This window comes from Anarhichas minor, unplaced genomic scaffold, assembly GCF_050575085.1.
Source record: "Anarhichas minor isolate MPS153535 unplaced genomic scaffold, ASM5057508v1 ptg000007l, whole genome shotgun sequence".
NCBI classification, from domain to species: Eukaryota; Metazoa; Chordata; class Actinopteri; order Perciformes; family Anarhichadidae; genus Anarhichas; species Anarhichas minor.
In genome coordinates, this window is record NW_027466453.1 from 5,800,043 (window position 1) to 5,820,936 (window position 20,894).

A 20,894-nucleotide genomic window follows, 5' to 3' on the forward strand; every position below is an offset into this window, starting at 1 on the left:
TATGATTGGACAATCACTGGAGGGGTTGAGGGAACGCTCAATTGGCACGGGAATTTCCGTTCACAACCCTGAAGGCCTGAACCCACAGTTTAGTAAAAATGATGCTGTTTTCATCCCTTGTTGTGTTTTTCGGAAATCCTAAATATATCCACCAGATTAGAAATCACACGACCCCACCTGATCTTGAGGGTTAAAAGACGTTCTGTAACTGACGACTAATTACAGGACGGTGGTTTGAGATTTCTCCTCTCATTAAAACAACAAAAAAAAAAAAGCAGAAGTCATGCAGTTTTGATAATGCAGCCTGTTTTCCAGCCTGCCACGTGCGCTGTAAATAATATTCTCGTAGTAATGAGTTGCAGGGACATTGTCCCGTTTCATGAAGCCCACGCGGATCGCTGGCATAATTAATAATTTGCGGCATAGGCTCCGTAAACATTGATGTGGGCACCGTCGACCTGTGGAAATGAAGGTCAGTGCGAGTCAGCCGGAGCAAATTAGACCCCAGAGTCCCAGAGAGTGCACAGACCATTTCTGTAATTACTAGGCCACTGTTTTAGACCAGGGTACACGATTAAGGGCGCTTTTGCAAGCCAACATGATGATACAGTCTTGCATGTTGAGGCATGATGTAAAAAAAAAAAGGACATTCGGTGAAACTTTTCCATGAGGATTGGCTTTTTCCTAAAATTTCACACTTCGTCGGGAAAGACGCAGATTTCTCAACCTCGAAAGGTTCACTCGGTTATAGCAGCTGTGCTGTCTTTATCCAGTCGGGCTTTTGCACAACAACCTAATTCAATGGAAACAGTCATCTCAGTGTTGCAACATCTGCAGAACATGAGATGTATTTAATTCCTCATTAACCTATCCAAGCAAAGCGCGTGTTGTAATTCACCTCAAAGGTCACGTCAGCATCGGTGGATCGTTTGTTCTCGCACTGTTGCGAGAGAGACTTTTCCGCTCCGTGCTGTCAATCCCCGCTTTGCAAATGACTTTTACATGTGCGAGTAAGTGAGTAAGTGAGTGAGTGAGTGAGTGAGTGAGTGAGTGAGTGGAGCTCAGAGTCGTACAGCTGCGGACGAATGCTTTGAAGTGATTGTGTCTTTGTAGAGCAAGAAGCCGTACTGACACCCGGCATACTTGTCAAAGCATACCAGACGTGGCTGAGCGCCGCTTCCCCCTCACAAATGTGGTTCGATAAATGCCAGGAATGACATCAAAACGTTGCTCCTGAGGCATTTATTCAAAGAAGAGCGCTCTGTCGGAGGCGACCGCGGTGTTTTGGCAAGAAGGTGCGGGGAGAGGGGGGGGGGGGGGGGCGGGGTATACCCATATCTTACATGAAACAATAGCTTCTACTCAAGAAGCTTCTCAAGTTCACAGGTACAACACATGGTACATAGCGTATGTGGGGCGAGTATCTTGTTCCATATACCGGCTTGTTTCCCTCCCAACTCGAAAAACTGTCAGAAGATAAAAGAAGAAACACAGCACACAACGAGAGTGGGAAACACAGAGCGACTTCAAAGCTGGGAGAAGAATTTCTTTAAACAGGGTTCTCCAAAGACCACATCAAACACAAGGGGGTGGGGGGGGGGGGGGAGCGAATGGGGTGGAGGGAGGGAGCTGGGTTGGGTTCAAGTGTGCGCATGCTCGCGGAAGTGCGTGTGAGCGCCCCGGCGTGCGTGCATCACAACACGGCAACAGATGCATCTGGGCTACGACGCTGCAAAAAAAAAACAAGCGTGGGGAAGAAAAATAGGCTGTCAGCTCAAATAAAGAGTTTGGAGTGTGTGTGTGCGTGTGCGTGTGCGTGTGCGTGTGTGTGTGTGTGTGTGTGTGTTTTCTTCTCGTTCTGGGAGGCCTCTTCAGCACCCAAAGAGCACTTCAGCACAGCGGCTGCCAAGGAGACGATCAGAGGGTGGCCCCGCAGCCCACACACACGCTCACGCACACTCACCCTTCCGCATCAGGGCTCCCATCAGCCGCTCACACACACACTCACACTCACACACGCACACGCACACGCATCAAACCACACACATGCGTATCAACCGGAGTGGATATTGATTGTTTTAAACAGAGCATTTACGACGCAAATGCTATTCCTAGGGCCTGGAGCACGCCCACACACGTTTTCCCCCATGACACACACACACACACACACACAAACAGTACTGTACACACACGCAGAAATGCACAAACAACCAGCGATACATTAAAGCAGGCATTCTCGACATTCCCATGAAAGCCTCTGGTATCATCTGCAGGCATCGCTCCACGATCACCTCTGACTCAATGAGCCCTTTGTCAGGGAAAAAAACCATGACCTTTCTCCTGTTTTGACCGAGGCCGTCTGTGGAGTTTCAGACCCGTCGTCTAAAGGCCTCCCTCCGTAACAATGGCATCGGTGGGAAGAGAAAGGCTGGTAGAATGGAAACTGCGTAAAGTATTCCAATCTGAGGTTTGTGTGCTGTCTGACCCCGGTGGCTCCTGTTCTTCCTTTCTTTTCATGGCATTCCTTCCTATGTCTCCGTTACTCTGGCACTCGGGCAGACGAGGCATTGTGGCCCTGCATCCTTCCTGTCGGCCTCCTCTCATTGGTCCCTGCCCGTCTGTCTGCATTTCTGCCCGTCTGTCTGCATTTCTGCCCGTCTGCCTGCCTGCCTGCCTGTCTGTCTGGCTTCTTGCTTGTCTCTATCTGCTCTCTGTCAATAATTACGGCTGTGTGTCTCTCTCTACCTATTTTATCCTGTCGGCATTATTACACAGCCGCAGGCTAATTTGGTGTTCGTGAATAGGCTTGAAATGTATTTGTATTAAATGCTAACAATGAAAACCCTGTTGTTAAGCAGGTATAATGGTTTATAATGCTTTACTGTAAGAAGCATCGAGGTGTATGAAAGCCGTGGTACGTGCTCCAAACAAATAGGGGCCGACATCTCACCTCTATGGGTCCATACCATACCATTACAAATCATAAAAAAATAGGAAAATAAAAAGCCTATAATCTGCTGAAACTCTGAAAGCCGGACAAAATAACACTGCTATCTGATAATCTTCTATTTTATTTCGTTACTTTAGCCATCTGTGTATGGTCCGTTTACGTTTTGATAGTTTGTTTATTGGATTAAAACTAAAGTGGCAGAAACGAGAAAGTGACTCGTATATTGTTTTCCTCCAGAGGACTGCTTTGCTGGGAGGAGGTCAGCAGCCCGGAGAGAGGGACATTCAGCTAGCTGCTGTGTAGCAACCGATAGAGCGCTGATTCTAACCTGTGTAACGGCAGCTCCCCGGAATCAGAGCCCCAGCGCTGGGGTTTGCACTGGCTGAAATTGCTGCTGGTCCACCGGAGCTGTCGCCCACCCACACCTCCCGGCAAAGTAGTCTCCTAGTGGGCGGAGACGACGAAACGAAAATATGGGCCGTTCTCTCATCTCGGCCACTTTGGAAGTAATCCAACTAAGAAACTATCAAAACCTCCACAAACCCTGTATACCTTCAACGTGATTGCCAAGCACCTCGGGGCAGCTCTACTTTTCGTCCTCTCCTGTTGTACTGAGACCAGACTGTACGCTTCAGTGACTCACTGTTGCCTCTCGAAGTACAAGCCTGGGACGGACCGGGGCTAGCTGTTTAGCATGCTCATTTCAGTAGATATCGCTGCCGCGCAACACATAGACGTCTTCGACATTGAAACAGTATTCTATTACAACAATGAATACCGATGAACAGAAAACTAAATGTGTCCATTGCGATGTTAAAACAGAAGTTGAAGTGCAGACGTAAGTATATTACGAATACTTGCTGAGTGATACCAGGTGAGCCATTTTTGTTTTTACAACTTGGCGGGGACACGTATTGGGACTGTTCAGGCAACTTTGGATGTGATTTGGGACTGATGGGACCAAGCTGGATGGTGGACGTTGCTGTCCTCGTGGGATTTGTCCACTACCAGAACTCCTGTGTCGCCTAATGTATTTACTCAGTCGAAAGGTTTATGCTCCTACCTGACTGTCAAAGACTCAACGATCTGGTGGAAGTTGGTGTAGATAATATTTAATAATTGTAGATTTCAGCTGGTCTTCAGGTTTGTCCCCAAATGCACCTCGGAACACTCTGTTCTGAGAAAGGCACACAGCTGGACAACAAGCGTTCCGACGCTTATCTGCTTATTTCCTGAGAAAATGTGGATCAAGTGTTGAAATGTTGAAACGTCTAAAAATCATTGCGTCCGATGATTGTCAGATATAACATACACCCACAAAAATACAACACCTCGGTTGTGTTAAACTGGTAGGAGTCAGAAAAAGGCTGACCTGTGGAAAATGTGTCGTTATTAATCTGTACAGCTGTGCGTCCTTTGATGGCAGTATACGCACATATCACAGACACAATCAGTGGTCACAGTAGCATTTACGTTTGCCATTTGTCATTTGCGTCTTTCACTGAAATAAACACCTGATAAGAATACACACAAACACACACTACCATAGGATGCGATCAGAATTTGAACATCCTCTCTGCCCCCTCAACATCCTGTGTGAAAACCCTACTACCGCGGCAGCACAGGAAGCCACGTCTGCGAGGAAGGACACGGGTTAGTCGGGACGTCCTACAGTGATCTGAGCTCAATGACAAAACTACACAAATATTGCAATCCGTAATATAGGTGTTTATCAATGCAACTTCCTTCTCGCTGCCATGTGCAAGCTGGGAGATGAAAAGCATGCACAGGCGTTAGATAACATCCATTCATTCCCACAGGAGACACTCAGCCAGCTGACGGAGGGTAACAACCCGTGTGAAAGAGTCAGTACTAATGTGATTAGGTTTGATGCTGCAGATGATTTGCCTCAGGGCAACGTTCTGCCCTCTGATCCTTCCTAATTGATACACAGACGTGGGTGGATGGCTAAGGCAAGCTAGCGTGGGGAGAGGGAGGAGGATGAAGAAGAGGAGTAAAAAAGAGGGGGGTTGTGTATGCAGAAAATAGGGTAGAAGAGGCACCTGCTGGGCCCACATGGCTTTGAATGGCCCATTTTAAGTGGCTGCACTCACGCACGCATCAGTCTGAAGCGCTGCGCCTGCTGTGAGCAAATGTGGTTGCGAGCACACGCTGCCCCTGATCAAGGCTTTTGGCAAGGTGGTTTGTGTTATCCGGTGGGCGGACCAGAGATGGTGGGTTAGATTTTTTTATTGAAGCACAGGTGCACGTTGTACAGAAGGATAGTTAAGGGTGAACTGAGGATAGGGAAGGGGGGGAAAACAAAGTACAGTAAAGGGTCGCATAGATAGAGGCCAATGCCAAAGTTAAAAAAATTGGTAATTTCTGCAATATCTGCAACTACTGTCACGGGGCATGATGAGGACTCAAGCGCAGACAGTCAGAGTAGGGGAAAAAAAGTCTTTAATAGCTCACAAACAAAAACAGGTAATCCAAGGACAAGACAAAAGACGAGGGGGAAAATCCGGCAGGACAAGGCAGGGCAGACAGACTGGGAAACCGGGAACAGGATGAGCAAAACGGGCGGGTAGGTAGGAAACAAACACAATGATCTGGCAGTGAGTGAGTGAAAGACAGGGGTTTAAATAGTGAACTAGGCAGAGTGAACAGGTGAGACTAATGAGCTGATGAGGTGAGTGTGACTGGCAGGTGCACTGAATGAACTGATTAGGTGAGTGAGGAGCTACAGAAAGAAACAAAGACACAGAACACACAGGGCAAAGCCTGATCGTGACAACTACGGTATATTTAGAACAATACTGTAGTAGTGGCAAATAGGTTATGGTAAAGGTATGTTTAAAGGTGCTACATTCGAAATTCAGAGCATATATTGTGCTTCCACACGACTCTCAACATGGCGACGGCTGAGCTGGCGACTGGCAGCTAACGGTGCTTACAGTACTAGCAGCGCAAACAATGGCAACAGTGCTGACAGAGCTAACAGACTTGGGGGGGAACCCGGAGGCTATGCTATGACACCGTCAGTCAGGACGACGTTATCAGCTATAACCGCCAAATCAGCGCAGTGCTACATAGCGGCCATGAGCTAGCCAGTGGGGCACCCTCACATTCACTAAAAGGCGTGCACGGCCCAACAAATAGTTATGCTATATTAATGCTCTGAATGTCATATAGTGAATCTTTAAGGTAACAGATTTTTGGGTCATTTGGGGGGCAGCGGAAACCAGCTCCTAACACAACACTGGCATATTATTACTTATACAGTTCTGAATTTTTTAGCAAACAGTTGCTTATTTATCGAGCAGATATAGTGCGACATTAGAATTCATGTGTTTCTGGCCACCTGGTGAACAGAAGTCCAATTAATACTCTCCTTAGCTCGGTTTTGGTCTCCACCAACTCCTGTAATATGCGGCTTTTTAGCTGCTAAATGCTCCACTGTGTTCACCAGCTAATTGCTAACGTTTTGCCTGTCTGTCATTTCAGGCTTGAGTGTATGTGAGTGACTATATGTGTATATATGATGGGGGGGGGGGGGGGAGGGCAGCTGGGGAGAGAAAGCCGCTATGAGCATATGAGCATGTGTGTGTTCATGTGCATGTTTTTCTGACCCACTCAGCAGGGAGAAAACATCTGCGTGTGGATCCACCTGCATGCAATCATCTGCACACAACATTCACATTTATCTGTCAAGAAGCACAAAGAAACCAATCTACTCATCCGATACCACAACTAAAGGCATAAATTACTTTTCCATTTCAGATCAGAAGCAGCATACACGTGTCCATATATTCAGGATCAGATGTCAAGAGTGTTTTGTGAGTCACAGATTTTTGAATGCTCATGGTCTTGGCAGGGGTTACAGCCAGATAACATCAAATGAAAGTTGGTCACACACACACACACACACACACACACACACGTACACACAGTTGGTACAGTTCTCCGGGTGAGTAACTGCAAAGGCTGAGCTGAGAAGTCAGTTACGGAGTGCTCGTGGTGGGATACAGACGAAGCCAACTGAATGCGCAGATGCCGGCCAAAGTTTACGCTTTAAAGTTCCTTTCACATCTGACACCGAAACTCATTTCCCTCTCTAGCGTCATGGGGGCGTTGCAGCACTTTCAAATAGACGGAACGGAGATGCTCTTAAACAGTCACTTGCGGATGGGATGGGAGCACAACTCTCCTTATTACTCAGCAGAAGAGAAAGTTGGCGTCAGACTGAGATGCAAGATTCAAAATGTTGAAAGAAATGAGAGGAACATGGATTACAAGTGCATACAGAGTAGGTGACTACCATCAGTCTCTCGAGAGGGGCTCATAGGGATTCTAATCACATTAAAATACCCATAAAGGCCATTAAGGGACCCAGAAATAGAGTTAAGTACTCTTTAGCCAGCTCAGTGTGTGTGTAGGGGGTCCGGTAGCTAAAACTTGTGAGGGTATGAAAGGAACCAGTGAAATTCTGTATCTATGAGTGAGTGTTGGAGAGTGAGGGAGTGAAGTGAAAAACATCTATCAGCATGTGTGTGTGTGTGTTGTTCTGCAGGTTGTGGAGGAGATTGCTGGGGGGAGACCACCTACACTTCCACCTGCTCTGCCTTTTAGAGGGGCCTCTTCAATCACAAGGCCGGGGTCATTATGGATGCGAGCCTCTAGCCGCCAGGCATTGTTTTTCCGCTATTTCTGTCCTCGCGCTTTACAGTGAAACACCGAGCAAGAGCCCCATTAAAAGCTGCGCTTCAAAAAACGCGAGCAGCCATGACAGGAAACATCGGGCCCTGTGCATCACGCTCACATTTTTTTTTTGCTCATGTGAAGAATGCGTTACCGAATGGTGCTTTCTGAGGCAACATCCGAACGCCGAACCTCTTCAAGATTCTTTTCACAAAATAATGTGTTATTTCTTTTGTTGTTGTCGAGAACAGAGGTTAAACACTACAGCTCTGCAAAAAACGCAGCCTAACAAACTTTTCTTTAGCACGGAGGTGGATGCGATAAAAAAAAAAGAAAAAAAGAACGAGGACACCTCTGACTTTGCCCAGACTGACACGGTGATGAGCAATGGCAAATCAGTGAACTGTTTGACAGGCACTGTGAAGATGACTAAGTCCAAACTTTCAAAGTGAGATATGAAGGGGGAACGTGTTTGTTCTTGACTTCAGGGAAAAAAACATATCTGAAGGCTTCTGATGCTGCGCACGTTTGTTTGCTGTGTTTTTAGGAGATGTGCAAAATCAATACACGTTGTATGGATGTTATAGAAATGTAAAGGAATAGATGGACAGTTGGGAAGTCGTGTGTATTTGTTTTCTGGGGCGAAAGTTAGATTGCATGTATGTGCGGTAAATATGCAGCTACTTTCCAGCAGCTGGTTAGCCTAGCTTAGCATTAGGACTGGAAACAGCTCACGAAATACAACGAACAGCACTAAAAACAAGCTCACTCATACACAAGTTCTATCTTATTTGTTTAATCAGGAGGACAAAAACCAAACTGTAAAATGTTTCGCTTTAACATTGGTTAGCAGGTTAGCTGTCCAGCTAATCTAAGCTGACCGTCTGCTAGCTGTAGCTTCAAGTTTACTGTACAGATACGAAAGTATTTGAAACTCTTGGCAAGTAAAACAAATCCTGGTAAGCGTCTTTCTTCAAAAAGTCAAACTATTCCTTTAAATCTCTGAAGTTGTAACGACCTTCAAACGTCTCGAATCCAGCCAGATACCTTCTGTTCTTGAAAGACTCGTAAACAACTCTGCCGTGCAAACAATTAGAGATTTGTGACCAAACAAGACTCCTTAATTGCCCATGGAGAGTCTATATTTGGAGCCAAGCGTCCTAAATGCACTACTTAAGGTAAACTACATTAAACGTGAGGTAATTAGCGTGCGCATACCAGACCGAGATCTGCTAATTGTGCTGCCTGTGGTTGTCCCTGCCTGCCTCCACCCAACACGGCTCCTAATGCTAACCTCGGCATCTACTCTGCACGAGATCATCGTCCGGGGCGCAGAACACGCAAACAGTAATTGCCAGCTGAGGTGAGACACAAAAACATGTCTGATAGCAGGCCGAGCTGAGGCACGGGGCACTACGAGGTGTGCGTGTGTGTGTGTGTGTGTGTGTGTGTGAGTGTGAGTGTGTGTGTTTGTCTCATCACTTCAAGCTGCCTACGAGGTGGTGCACCAGCAAAAAAAAAAAAAAAAAAAAAATGTACATATGTGAGCAAGAGTGTGACTGTGAGTGAGAGCGGAGCGCAGTGTGTTTGTGTGAGTGGTGGAAATATGTGGGTGTTTTGCGGGGGAGTCGGATGATTTTTACAGGCACTGATTCACCCCGAGGAGCGTCCGTGTCCGGGCCTGTTTAAGACGTGCCTGGTCCCGGACGTCGGGGAAATGACGCTCGGGTTACGGGATCACGCAAAGGCTCCCCGAGGCTTAATAAGAGTTGCCGACGCAGACAAAAGCCGGAGAATCTGCTGTCTTTTTATGTTGACGGAAAAGAAAAAAAAATCATTTGCCCCCAGAAACTGCTGCCGCTGCTTTACTCTGAAGTATCCCTAACCTGAGAAAATCCCAGCGGATTTGTGTCACGAGCAGACTCAAAGCACATGTGTGTTGTGTGACTGATTGTGTTGCTGTTTGTTTATAGTAATGAGGATTCGAGTGTGACTTGAAACTTACTCACTCCCCTGTCATCGGCTCGAACTCTGCGCCTCATCACTTTTGCATACCAGTGACGTCATTCCCCTCAAGGTCATGACCTCCACAATCATTAATAACCAACCCCCCCCCCCCCTCCTCCCCTGAAGGGATTCCCTGGTCTGGCTTTACCTACACTATGACGTCCTGCTGTCTAGCGCTGCAAAGTTTCCGTTTTATTTATTTGGACTCTGACTAGGAGGGAAACCAGGAAGTGGACCAGACTGAGGATGAGACTCAACACAGGCAAGAAACAACTGCTGACAGGGGAAGAGGAAAGGGGAGTTTTGCAGAGCATATGTGATTGTTCTGACACACACACACACACACACATATTTCTAATAAACAAGATTTAATTGTTTATCAAAGAGTTAAGGGTTGCAAAGAGAGCCGCAGCTGCTTTCAAATCAGCCTGTGTTGGCTGAAAAACCTCCGTAGAGAGGGAACAAATGCTCGGGTGGATGATTTATATCATTCTAAAAAAAACAAACAGATAATGAGCTCCGTGGAGGCTGACATGGCAACACTCTAAAAGCCAAAGCCATGTTTCGACCATGTGGCAGATAAAGAAGCAAAAGGAAACACACACACACCGCCGAGCGGCTGTGGCTGTGTGACCGAGCCAAACCATAACCGAGAAGACCCGCTCAAAGGGAATGTCAATGTCGCTCGAAAGCCCGGCGGGAGCCCGCCGCCGGCATCGAAGGCGCGGAGGCTTTGGTGGAGAAGAGGAATTGGCGCGGCGTATTATTTGCCACTTCAAGACTGTGCAGAGGAAATGTGTGCCATCTCAAATCCCTGCCTCTAGTTGCCCTATACTCTCATGACACACACACACACACACACTCTCTCACACAAAGATCTGGAGCCAATTGTTCTCTCATGCCACAACACCCTCAACCCCCGCATTCCCCTCTGCTGCGCTAAATGTCCTCTTGTGCTACAGGCTCCGTGGCTTTTTAACTTATAAGTCTGCACAGGGCAAGACCATTAAGAGCACATTCAGCATTAATTACCATGATTGCATGTGCGTGCGCTATATAGACCAATAAACAGAGAAAGAGCGAAGGGAGGCGGAGGACTGGAAAGCCAAACATGTTGACCTCCGGCGCTGACATCGGTGACCCACACTTTTGACTGATGAACGGTTCTTTCTAACCGCTTCTCCCCACCATCTCTCTGCAGAACGTGGCCCACTGCCCCATTAATAATGATGGGGAGGGTCTTGCTTTTGAACAAGTTGAAATATATAATTATTTAAAAATTAGAACAAATCATTTTGTAAAGTACCTAACATGTACATTTATTTAGTTTAGAGTGTTAGCATGCTAACCTTTAATTTGCACTAAAAACAAAGTACTGCCGAGGCTGATGGGAATGATGTCATCAGTTTTGCACATATTTGGACAAAAATTAACAACTTTAAATATTGTCCTGATGATGACACTTAATGAACAATGACGGGATCATCCTGAGGGGGACATGAACATACCAAATTGCATCTGACAGTTGTTAGACAATTCACCAATAACCACAAATGTGAACCTCACGGTGGTGCTAAAGGACAGAGCAGGGGGGTCTCCAAAGTGATAATTTCTCTTCTGGGGACCACGAATGTCTGTATGGCAATCGATCCAATAGCTCTTTAGATATCTCATTCTGGACCAAAGCAGCAGACCGACCAAACAGCCTGACATTGCCATCCCTAGAACCATGCTGCTACTGTAACTAAAAATACATTTGATCACAATCAAACTAAATTGAAATTCTCTGGTATCATTTCTTCAAGATGCTTCCCATAAAACATGATTACTTCTATAATTTGTCTATTAGCTTTTTGAAAACAAGTCCCAGTACAGTTAGATCATGGGCCCTTCAATGTAACACAACAGTTCCTGTACAATACGAAGGCCGAAATGCGAGGCCTCAAAGATGCTCCAATATATGTACTGATGCATGTCAGGCTTGGAATCAATCAAGCATCTCTGATTAGAAATATCATGAACTTTAGCCTTCAAATTATTGGCGCACAAAGGCGAAATGAAGTTGAAGCTGTCAGTACCATCAGCGGGCTTAGATGTTAATAGATCAACATTGTCAGTTCGGGATTAATAGAGGGGAGCGGAGGTAAACACCATCGGGCCGTCATGTGATGTTGACGAGGACGCTGCTGTTGATGATGATGATGATGTAAACGATGATGGACCCTTCTATTAATAGACCTGGCAATACAGTGACCGCAGTCACAAAGGAGAACAGCGACGCTATGGATGAGAGGCCCCATTATGTCCAAATGAAGGAGTCAGCCACTCTGTCAAGAGGGCACTTAACAAACAAACCTCATCTGACTGAGCCTGTCTTTCTTTTTCCCCTTGCCCACCCGCTCTCCCTGCGCTATAACCCCGACACTTTTCTGCTGAGTGGGTGTTTGGAGGAGTTGTGAAGGTCAGGGGAAAGACTCTGAAGTGAGGACTGAGCTCGGGGCTTTGACCTCGGATTGGCCCCGGCCGCCCCGGCCGCTCTGAGTCACGGAGATGGAGCAACCGAAAGGGGCCCTGCGTTGTGGAGAAGCAGACGACAAGCAGGCTGCTGCCCGGTGCTGACAAAAGGAGAGTTGTGCAGAGGTGGCGAGGCACAATGGGACGGTTTGAGAGGAGGAGGTAGGTAAGGAGAGCTCAATCCCCACCATAAGCACCTTATTGTGAAAGCCTGCTTTGTTAAGAGACAGAATCTATAGGGCGAAGAAATTAAGGGGATTTTCCCATGTGTAGGCATTGGTGACATTGTCAAAAAGAAGTACTACGAAACGTTGGAGGACTCAGGCTGTCTGAGTGGCCGGGGCGGAAAAATGAATAAAAAGGGCACCAGTGTGCAGAAAGATTTCTAGCATGTAGGGCAGCTTATATGGCACTGCACCAAGTTTTCTACATTTACCAACACCCATTAGTGCACTGCATCTCGTTTCCTCCACTGGAAGGGCACCCTAAAGGGCTTTTTATTATGTTTTAATAACATCCATTGAAATATCATGGCACAATTTAATTCAATCGACCTTAGAAGCCTAGAAGACATTATACATCTGAAGTCATCCTCCTGCTGCTTGGATATTCTACCAACACACTTTTTCAAACATATTTCAAACTGCAAGACCACTGATCTTTTACAAATAGTAAACACATCCCTTCTCTCAGGTGTCTTCCCACAAGCCCTAAAAACTGCAGTTATTAAACCGCTCCTAAAGAAGGCTAATTTAGACTCCGCAACAATGAAAAATGATAGGCCAATATCAAACCTCCCATTTTTAAGTAAAATAATTGAAAAAGCGGTCTTTCAACAGCTGAACAACTTCTTGGCCGTAAATAACTGTTTTGATGTCTTCCAGTCAGGCTTTCGACAGCACCACAGTACTGAAACTGCTCTTGTTAAGGTTTTCAACGACATCCACTTAAACACAGACAATGGCAGAATTTTTGTCTTAGTATTACTGGATCTCAGTGCTGCATTCGACATGGTCGACCATGCCATACTCCTAGAAAGAATAAAATCTGGGTGGGACTCTCTGGCACACTTAACTGGTTTCAATCCTACTTGAAGGACAGAGAATACTTTGTGTCAGTAGCTAATTACACATCAGAGCTGACTAAAATGATATGTGGTGTTCCCCAAGGTTCAATACTGGGGCCTCTTCTGTTCAACATCTACATGCTTCCACGAGCTCAGATTATGGAAAACAACAAAGTGTGTTATCATAATTATGCAGACGACACACAAATCGACATAACTATATCACCAGGGGACTATAATCCCAGACAAGGGCTGGGTAACTGCATTGAACAAATCAACAACTGGATGTGCCAGAATTTTCTTCAATTAAACAGAAGTAATTGTTTTTGGTACCAAGGACGAAAGATTGAAAGTCAGCGCTCAGCTTCAATCACTGATGTTAAAAATCACAAACCAAGCCAGAAATCTAGGTGTAGTTATGGATTCAGACCTCAACCTGAACAGCCATATCAAGACAATTACAAAATCAGCCTACTATCACCTGAAGAATATATCAAGGATTAGAGGACTTATGTCTGGACAGGATTTGGAAAAACTTGCATGCATTCATCTTCAGTAGACTCGACTACTGTAACGGTGTGTTTACAGGTCTCTGTAACAAGTCAGTCAGAAAGCTGCAGCTGATTCAGAACGCTGCAGCTCGAGTCCTCACTAAGACCAGGAGGGTGGATCACATCACCCCAGTTCTGAGGTCTTTGCACTGGCTTCCTGTCCAACAAAGAATTTACTTTAAAATTCTGCTGTTGGTTTATAAAGCACTGAATGGTGTAGGGCCAAAATACATCTCTGATCTGCTGTTACCTTATGAACCATCCCGACCCCTTAGGTCGTCTGGGACCGGTCTACTTTCTGTTCCCAGAGTCAGAACTAAACAAAGCAGCATTCAGTTTTTCTGCTCCACATATCTGGAACAAAGTCCCAGAAAGCTGCAGGTCTGCTGAGACCCTCAGCTCCTTTAAATCAAGATTGAAGACCTTTCTGTTTGCTGCTGCCTTTAATTGAACCAGATTCAAGGATATTAATCAATTTCTGCATTTTACTATACTACTGTATTTTATTTCTTACACTGCTTTTTAGTGTTTTAATGACTGTTTTTAATGTTTCAATCAATGTTCTTAATTGTTTTTAAATCTCCTTTTATTTTGCCTTATGTTTTGATGTTTTTAATGGTTTTATGTGAAGCACTTTGAATTACCTTGTTGTTGAAATGTGCTCTACAAATATACTTGCCTTGCCTTGCCTTGCCTTTTTTTCCTAAAGGGCTTTTTATTATGTTTTCTCCACTGGAAGGGCACCCTAAAGGTAACTTTATCATGTTTATCTACAATAAGGGCATCCTAAAGGGCACTTTATCATGTTTTCTCCACTGGAATGGCATCCTAAGGGGCACTTTATCATGTTTTCTCCACTGGAAGGGCATCTTAAAGGGCACTTTATCATGTTTTCTCCACTGTAAGGGCACCCTAAAGGTCACTTTATCATGTGTATCTACAATAGGGGCATCAAAGAAGGCACCTTTGCTTTCGAACATGCCCCTCCTTTACTTACTTGATTTTGGAATGAAGCCACAAAATGTCAACAGTTCATTCTACATCTATGGGGATCAGAAAAAAACCCCACTTTAATGAGAAGTAAAAACATTTTCCAAAGCGGGAAATGGTGAATAACCATTCCATTGAATCTTTCTTATCTCTTCCCTTCAAGCAGATGTTCACATTGTGGTCAAACAAATTCTACACTCATGAATACTCCACCCTAAGTGATATACGTGCTTGTTCACACACACACACACACACACACACACCCACACTTTACTTAATATTACGGTAAACAGCTTCTTTCCACCCTCAGGCCTTGCCTTTCCCCAACTCACCCAGGAACCAGAGCAGGTAACACTCAGTTGGTTTTGGCACTCGTCCATGTGATCCCGACTGTTAAACCGAGTCTGTTGCCAAGCAGCTTGTCCTGCCCTGGAACTCTTTGAAAGTTTGCCCAAAAAAATATGCATAAAGAACATGAACACAAAAGCCTGGCGCAGTTTTTGGGCTTATTTAGAAGAAGAAAAAAAAGCAGAAGTCAGAGGAAGGAATTTCTGTACTCGAGTACACAGACCAACTCTAAATCTAAACAGACTGAACTGAGATGTGACTAATCAAGATGTGACTAAGACGTCGGCCACCTTTTTTTTTTTCTTTCTTTTTTTCGCAAAAGCTGAAACCTGATAACTGAAATGTTCAACTAATCACCACATGTTGTTGTTTAGAGCTGAATCCACCCAAAATTCACAGCACCATTGTTCACGATGTGGTGATCAACAGAGATTGTTCAGGACAAAAGAAATTATCACATATTTATCTGGAACACACTGTACATCTGTCTGAACGTTCACACGTCTGTCCCTCCCACTGGTTGAGTAACATGGGTGTTTTTTGACTAACATTTGGCAGGATGGCACGGTGCCACCTCACGAGTGTTCCCGTAAACACTTACCGCTGTGGACCCTATACTGTTGTGCTTTGCCAAAATGTCACTGGGACTGTGGTCAGCCTCTACCGCAGCGCTGAATAAAAAACGTAAACCCGAGCAGAGCAGCAGCAGAAGCAGCCAGCTGCACAGAGAATAGAATTTATAAGGGAGGTGGCAAAGTGGAGGCATAACACTGCCAGGAACCGTTGTTTTCCTCTGTTTATTCATATTTCCATGGATACGGACAAAAAGGCATAGAATTAAAATAGTCGCTCAGAATACCAGAGAATTACTTGACATTAGGTCATTGTGATCAGGCGCGGAGACCCTAAAAGTGGGGATTTCAGACTTTCAGGCCAACTTTCGAGTCATGTCGCGAAGATGGTGAACAGTTGTCTTCTCCTCGCTGTAATATTTGAAAAAAGACGTTGAGTAACTTCTGTCCTAACAGGAGTGTTTCCCTCTTTAAGCCGTAACATGATAACAGGGTCTGTCTGAGCAAATATCTCAGCATGTACTTTTCACAGCAAGTACATGTTGCCACAGGGTACTTGTGAGTGTTCAGTGCCGAAGGGAAAAGCTGTTGAAAGCTAGATCCACCCCCCCCCCCCCCCCCCTTCTCCGGCACAGGTTGGATACACAACCGACTGACATTTTTGTGGATGACAACGGCAATGGTTAAACATTTAAGGGTGGGGCTGCAACTCTTTTGTAATCTTTTAAAATATGATGATATTCTTGTTTAATTTGGGAGTTCGCTGGGTTCTATTTTGTAATTAACTATATTTTAAAGTTACTGTGAGGAACTTTTAACTAGTTATGAAACGTTTTCAATGTAATACTGATGCGTCTATATTATCAATATAAGTAAACGAGACCATCAGTGAGAAGATTGCCTATTTCCATACAGCTATTTTGAATGCAATCGTCTACGAAACCACTGGGTTGGATTGTTGCCAAAATCAAACAAAATCATGCAGGTTGACCAGAAACTCCTCTAGCTCAGACTCCATCAGGGCCTCCAACTAAGCAGCAACCAGCCCACCACGGACAGACCCAGATCCAGCTCTGCTGCCCCACTTCAACCTGCAGTCGGAGCTCCGCTCCCTGGCAGCAGCGTCTCCTTCCTCGGTCAAGGAGCAGAGCTTAGCCTCGCGGCACCGCCGGTCCCAGCTGGGCACCAACACCACGTCGGGTCCACTGGAGGGAATGGGAGCCCCGGGAGAACCAGAACCAAGACAGAGCGGGGAAAGGCCATCAGATCCTGCTGCAGTAAAACAAAGAGGTTTTCTAAAGGGACTCTGGTGCTCGGGAGCACTACCACTTATGCTCATAGGGACCGCCAAAATCAAAGCAATTTAAAAGTTCCTTGTAGTAGCTTTAAGTAAAGAGCAGTAGAGTGAATAAACAGTTGAAATAGCGTCCAGCTACTGTTACTCTAAGTGACATTGACAATTCAATAGTATGGAAATATTGTTGCCACTTTTGTATAATTAATAGTGTTATTCTGATTCGTAAGAACATATTTGGAACATGTCAGTGTCGATGAATGGGGGCCTCGAGCTCCTCTGATAGAGCTGTGGGGATCACAACAACAACAAAGGTATACCACTGATCCAGACGGATTTCCTGCCTGTTTCGTTTCATTACTCAGTGAATGTATTCTGGCCTCATCTCCAGCCGACACCTGTAAATAAGTAATCTGTTATTGATGTGTTTCCTGGTCATCCTTCAGGTGCAGCCTGGAGGATTCAGCGCCTGGTGAAGCAATGCATCCTACCTGACTCGTTTTGTCTGTGCGGCGATGTGGGCTACATCGGCGGAGGCACTTGTGTTTGCGTGGGAGTTGGAAGAATTACAAACAGGAGACAAAGGTTCCCTTCTCCGCAACTGAAACAGGTGCGCGACTGGGGAATCGCATTTCCTTTCTCTGCGCTCTTAGAGAGGGCACCGCAACTCCCAATTACCTGAAAAGCAAAACCAAATGAAGGTTGGTTTTTTTCCTTTTCGTTTTTGTGAAACAGGCTTTATAGATCAAAAGGCGACAATTACCGAACATGAATGTTCCTGCTTGAGATAATTGACTGTGTTTCGGCTCGTGGTGGGACAAAGTTTCCTGTATTTCCCACGCGTGATCAAAGCAGGGTTACTGAGGTTACTGCCCGACATCAGCAGTACCTCGCAAACCTGTCAGGATACTCTCTGTGTCTGTGTCTGTGTTGGGGGGGGGGGGGGGGGGTGTTTTGTTCTGTCACTGATCACACACACACACACACACACACACACACACACACACACACACACACACACACACACACACACACACACACGAGACAGAAAGTCCCCGACTGTGTCGCAAACACATGGATGTTTTTTTTTTATTCAGGAGCTGGAGCAGGACTGCCGCTGGAATGAGGCCCGGCTGGGCGTGGCTTCCCGGTTCTCCCGGAGAGGAAACCGGAACGTCACCGTGCCCATTTAAGGATTTAGGACTTCCTCCGCAGCGTGGCTTCAAAATAAACAGCATAGCAGTCCGGCGTTTTATATAGAGGCCATAATTCATATCTAATGGGGGCGAACATCGCGTGCACATGAGCTGATAACGTATTTAATGTGACATTTGTAAAAGTAGATTAACTCAAATAAATAATAATAAGCGCTATTATTTTTTATTTGTTTACAACGTAACAACATGGACGGGTGAATTAAAAAGCACTGGTTTGTTCTAACAGAGACACCTCACCTCTTCGCTTATCCAACGGGCCGCTTATTCAACCTACAAGGCTGTATAAATAAAGATAAATAAAGCGGACTCTTCTATTTCTGACGGTCTCCGCTGCGATGTCTCTCTCTCTCTCTCTCTCCCTCTCTCTCCCTCTCATGCCTACAGGGGCTTGTTTACAGTTGCCTCTTCCCGGCAATAGCGTCACTCAACGTCGCACTCGCTGGGCGTGGACTCCGAGCTGCTCGGCCAATCGCGACGCCGCATTGCCCCGACAGCGAGAGCGTGTGTGTATGCCTATATAAATAGGCACGGTTCCGACCCGACCGAACACACCTCAACGAGCGCTCGAGAAGCAAGCATCAGCATCAAATTTAGGAATTCCACACCGAGTTATAACTTGTTTTTCCTCCGCGGGATTGCGAAGAAGAAGAAAAGACAACAGCGATCAGACACTGGAGAAAGACTTCTGACACTGAGCTGTTTGTTGGACCTTGGACTTTCACTCTTTTTTGGGAGCGATATTGAAATCCCCTTTTTGAATAACTCGGGACACTGTTGAGAGAGACGACGAGTTGGTGCACGCTCTCTGCTGACACTGACATTTTACTGATTATCGAGAGACTGTGTTTCTAAAAAAAAAAAAAAAGAGCAGCTGGTAAGCTCACTTGTTTTTCTTACGACTTTATGTCTACAAAGATGGAACAGCCCTTTTACCATGACGACTCTTTTCTGTCGGCTTACGGTCAGTCGGACGCAGCCATGCACGACTACAAACTGCTAAAGCAGAATATGAATATGAATTTGAACTTGACAGAGCCCTACCGCAGCCTGAAATCCCAGCTGAGGGCCGAGATAGACCCGTACCAAGGGGGGCACCATGATGTGGGGTCGCTGAAGCTCGCGTCCCCGGAGCTGGAGAGGCTCATCATCCAGAACAGTAACGGCGTGATCACCACCCCGACCCCGGGCCAGTTCTTCTACAACCGGGGCATCACCGATGAGCAGGAGGGCTTCGCCGACGGCTTCGTGAAAGCCCTGGACGAGCTGCACAAGATGAACCAGATGCCCCCTCCCAACGTGTCCATCGGAGCCGGCGGAGTTACGACGTGTTCGGCGGCAGCAGCGGTAGCGGCGGCCTCTGGCATCTTCGGCTCCGCCCTGCAGCCGGAGCCTCCCATCTACACCACACTGAACGCCTACTGCCCGAACACGAGCCTCTCTTCCGCGTCCAGCTACCCAACGGCCACCATCAGCTATCTGCCGCCGCACCAGCAGAGCCACCCGCAGTCCGCACCGCACGGAGCGCACCCGTTCCAGCACGCTCTCCCGGGCTCCGCGCTCCATCCGCACCGGCTCGTCTCACTGAAAGAGGAGCCCCAGACCGTTCCCGACCTGCTCAGCAGCGACGGCTCGCCTCCCATGTCCCCGATCAACCTGGAGACCCAGGAGAGGATCAAGGCGGAGCGCAAGAGGCTGAGGAACAGGCTGGCGGCGACCAAGTGCCGGCGGCGCAAGCTGGAGCGCATCTCCCGGCTGGAGGATAAGGTGAAGGGTCTGAAGAACGACAACGTGGGGCTGTCCAACACGGCGTCGGTGCTCCGGGATCAGGTCGCGCAGCTCAAGCAGAAGGTCCTGACACACGTTAGCAGCGGCTGTCAGCTGATGCTCACGAGCAAGTTGGAGGCGTTTTAAAACGACAGAGACTACTAACTGACTGAGAAGTAATAACACTGGAGTCGCGCTCTGCACGCGCAGCAACGGGACACCGGGCTGGTGTGCTGTCAGCATGGACAGCAGCACAGGCCCTCCGAGCTGTGCGTAGAACAAACTCTTTAGGCTATTTAGGGGTGAAAAGACTGACTAAAAATGGTACTTCCGGATGCTGGACATCGCTCAAAGCACCATTCAACCCCTGAAACCGCGGGGCAGCATCCAGACCGAGCAGACACTGAGCAGCGCCGCGTGCACAGACAGACCCACGAGTCGGGGTTTACTAATGGTAGAACGTGGGAATAATTAGTGTATTTCTTTGTACTTTTTGCAACCGATAATGTCATGCAATGCTGCATTTATTCAATGTGTAAATTATTTTTTTGTTTGTCCGGTTGATCCGGGCAAACCAATGACGTCCAATGTTTACACTGTCTTTTTGTTTGTTTTTTATTTGTGATGTGTATTTAAGTAAAGTGTCTCCAAATGAAACGAAAAAGTGGTGGACTTGAGTGTTTGTTTTCATATCAGTATCACACGCAACTCACATAAAGAGTGGGGGGAATAGATGATCACAAATGGGGTTTCTGTACTTCCACATTGTGACAATAACAGTTACCATAGCTCCCGGTGAGGAGTCCTGACACAAGCACATTCAGGTTTCCGCGTTTTTACGCACAGAGCGTATAGCACGCGCACGTAGGCCTTTCCTTGTTACGCACGGGCTTGTCCATATACGGGCATGCTGGTGAAGA

At 46.4% G+C, this 20,894-nt stretch overlaps 1 protein-coding gene across 1 annotated transcript; it reads left to right on the forward strand.

Annotated features, from left to right (window-relative positions):
* Positions 1–18,774: 18,774 nt before the first annotated feature.
* LOC142941585 (transcription factor JunB-like) lies at positions 18,775–20,638 on the forward strand. The gene has a single exon (XM_076083558.1). The coding sequence runs from the start codon at positions 19,114–19,116 to the stop codon at positions 20,119–20,121; it is 1,008 nt and encodes a 335-aa protein (XP_075939673.1). The 5' UTR covers positions 18,775–19,113; the 3' UTR covers positions 20,122–20,638.
* Positions 20,639–20,894: the final 256 nt, after the last annotated feature.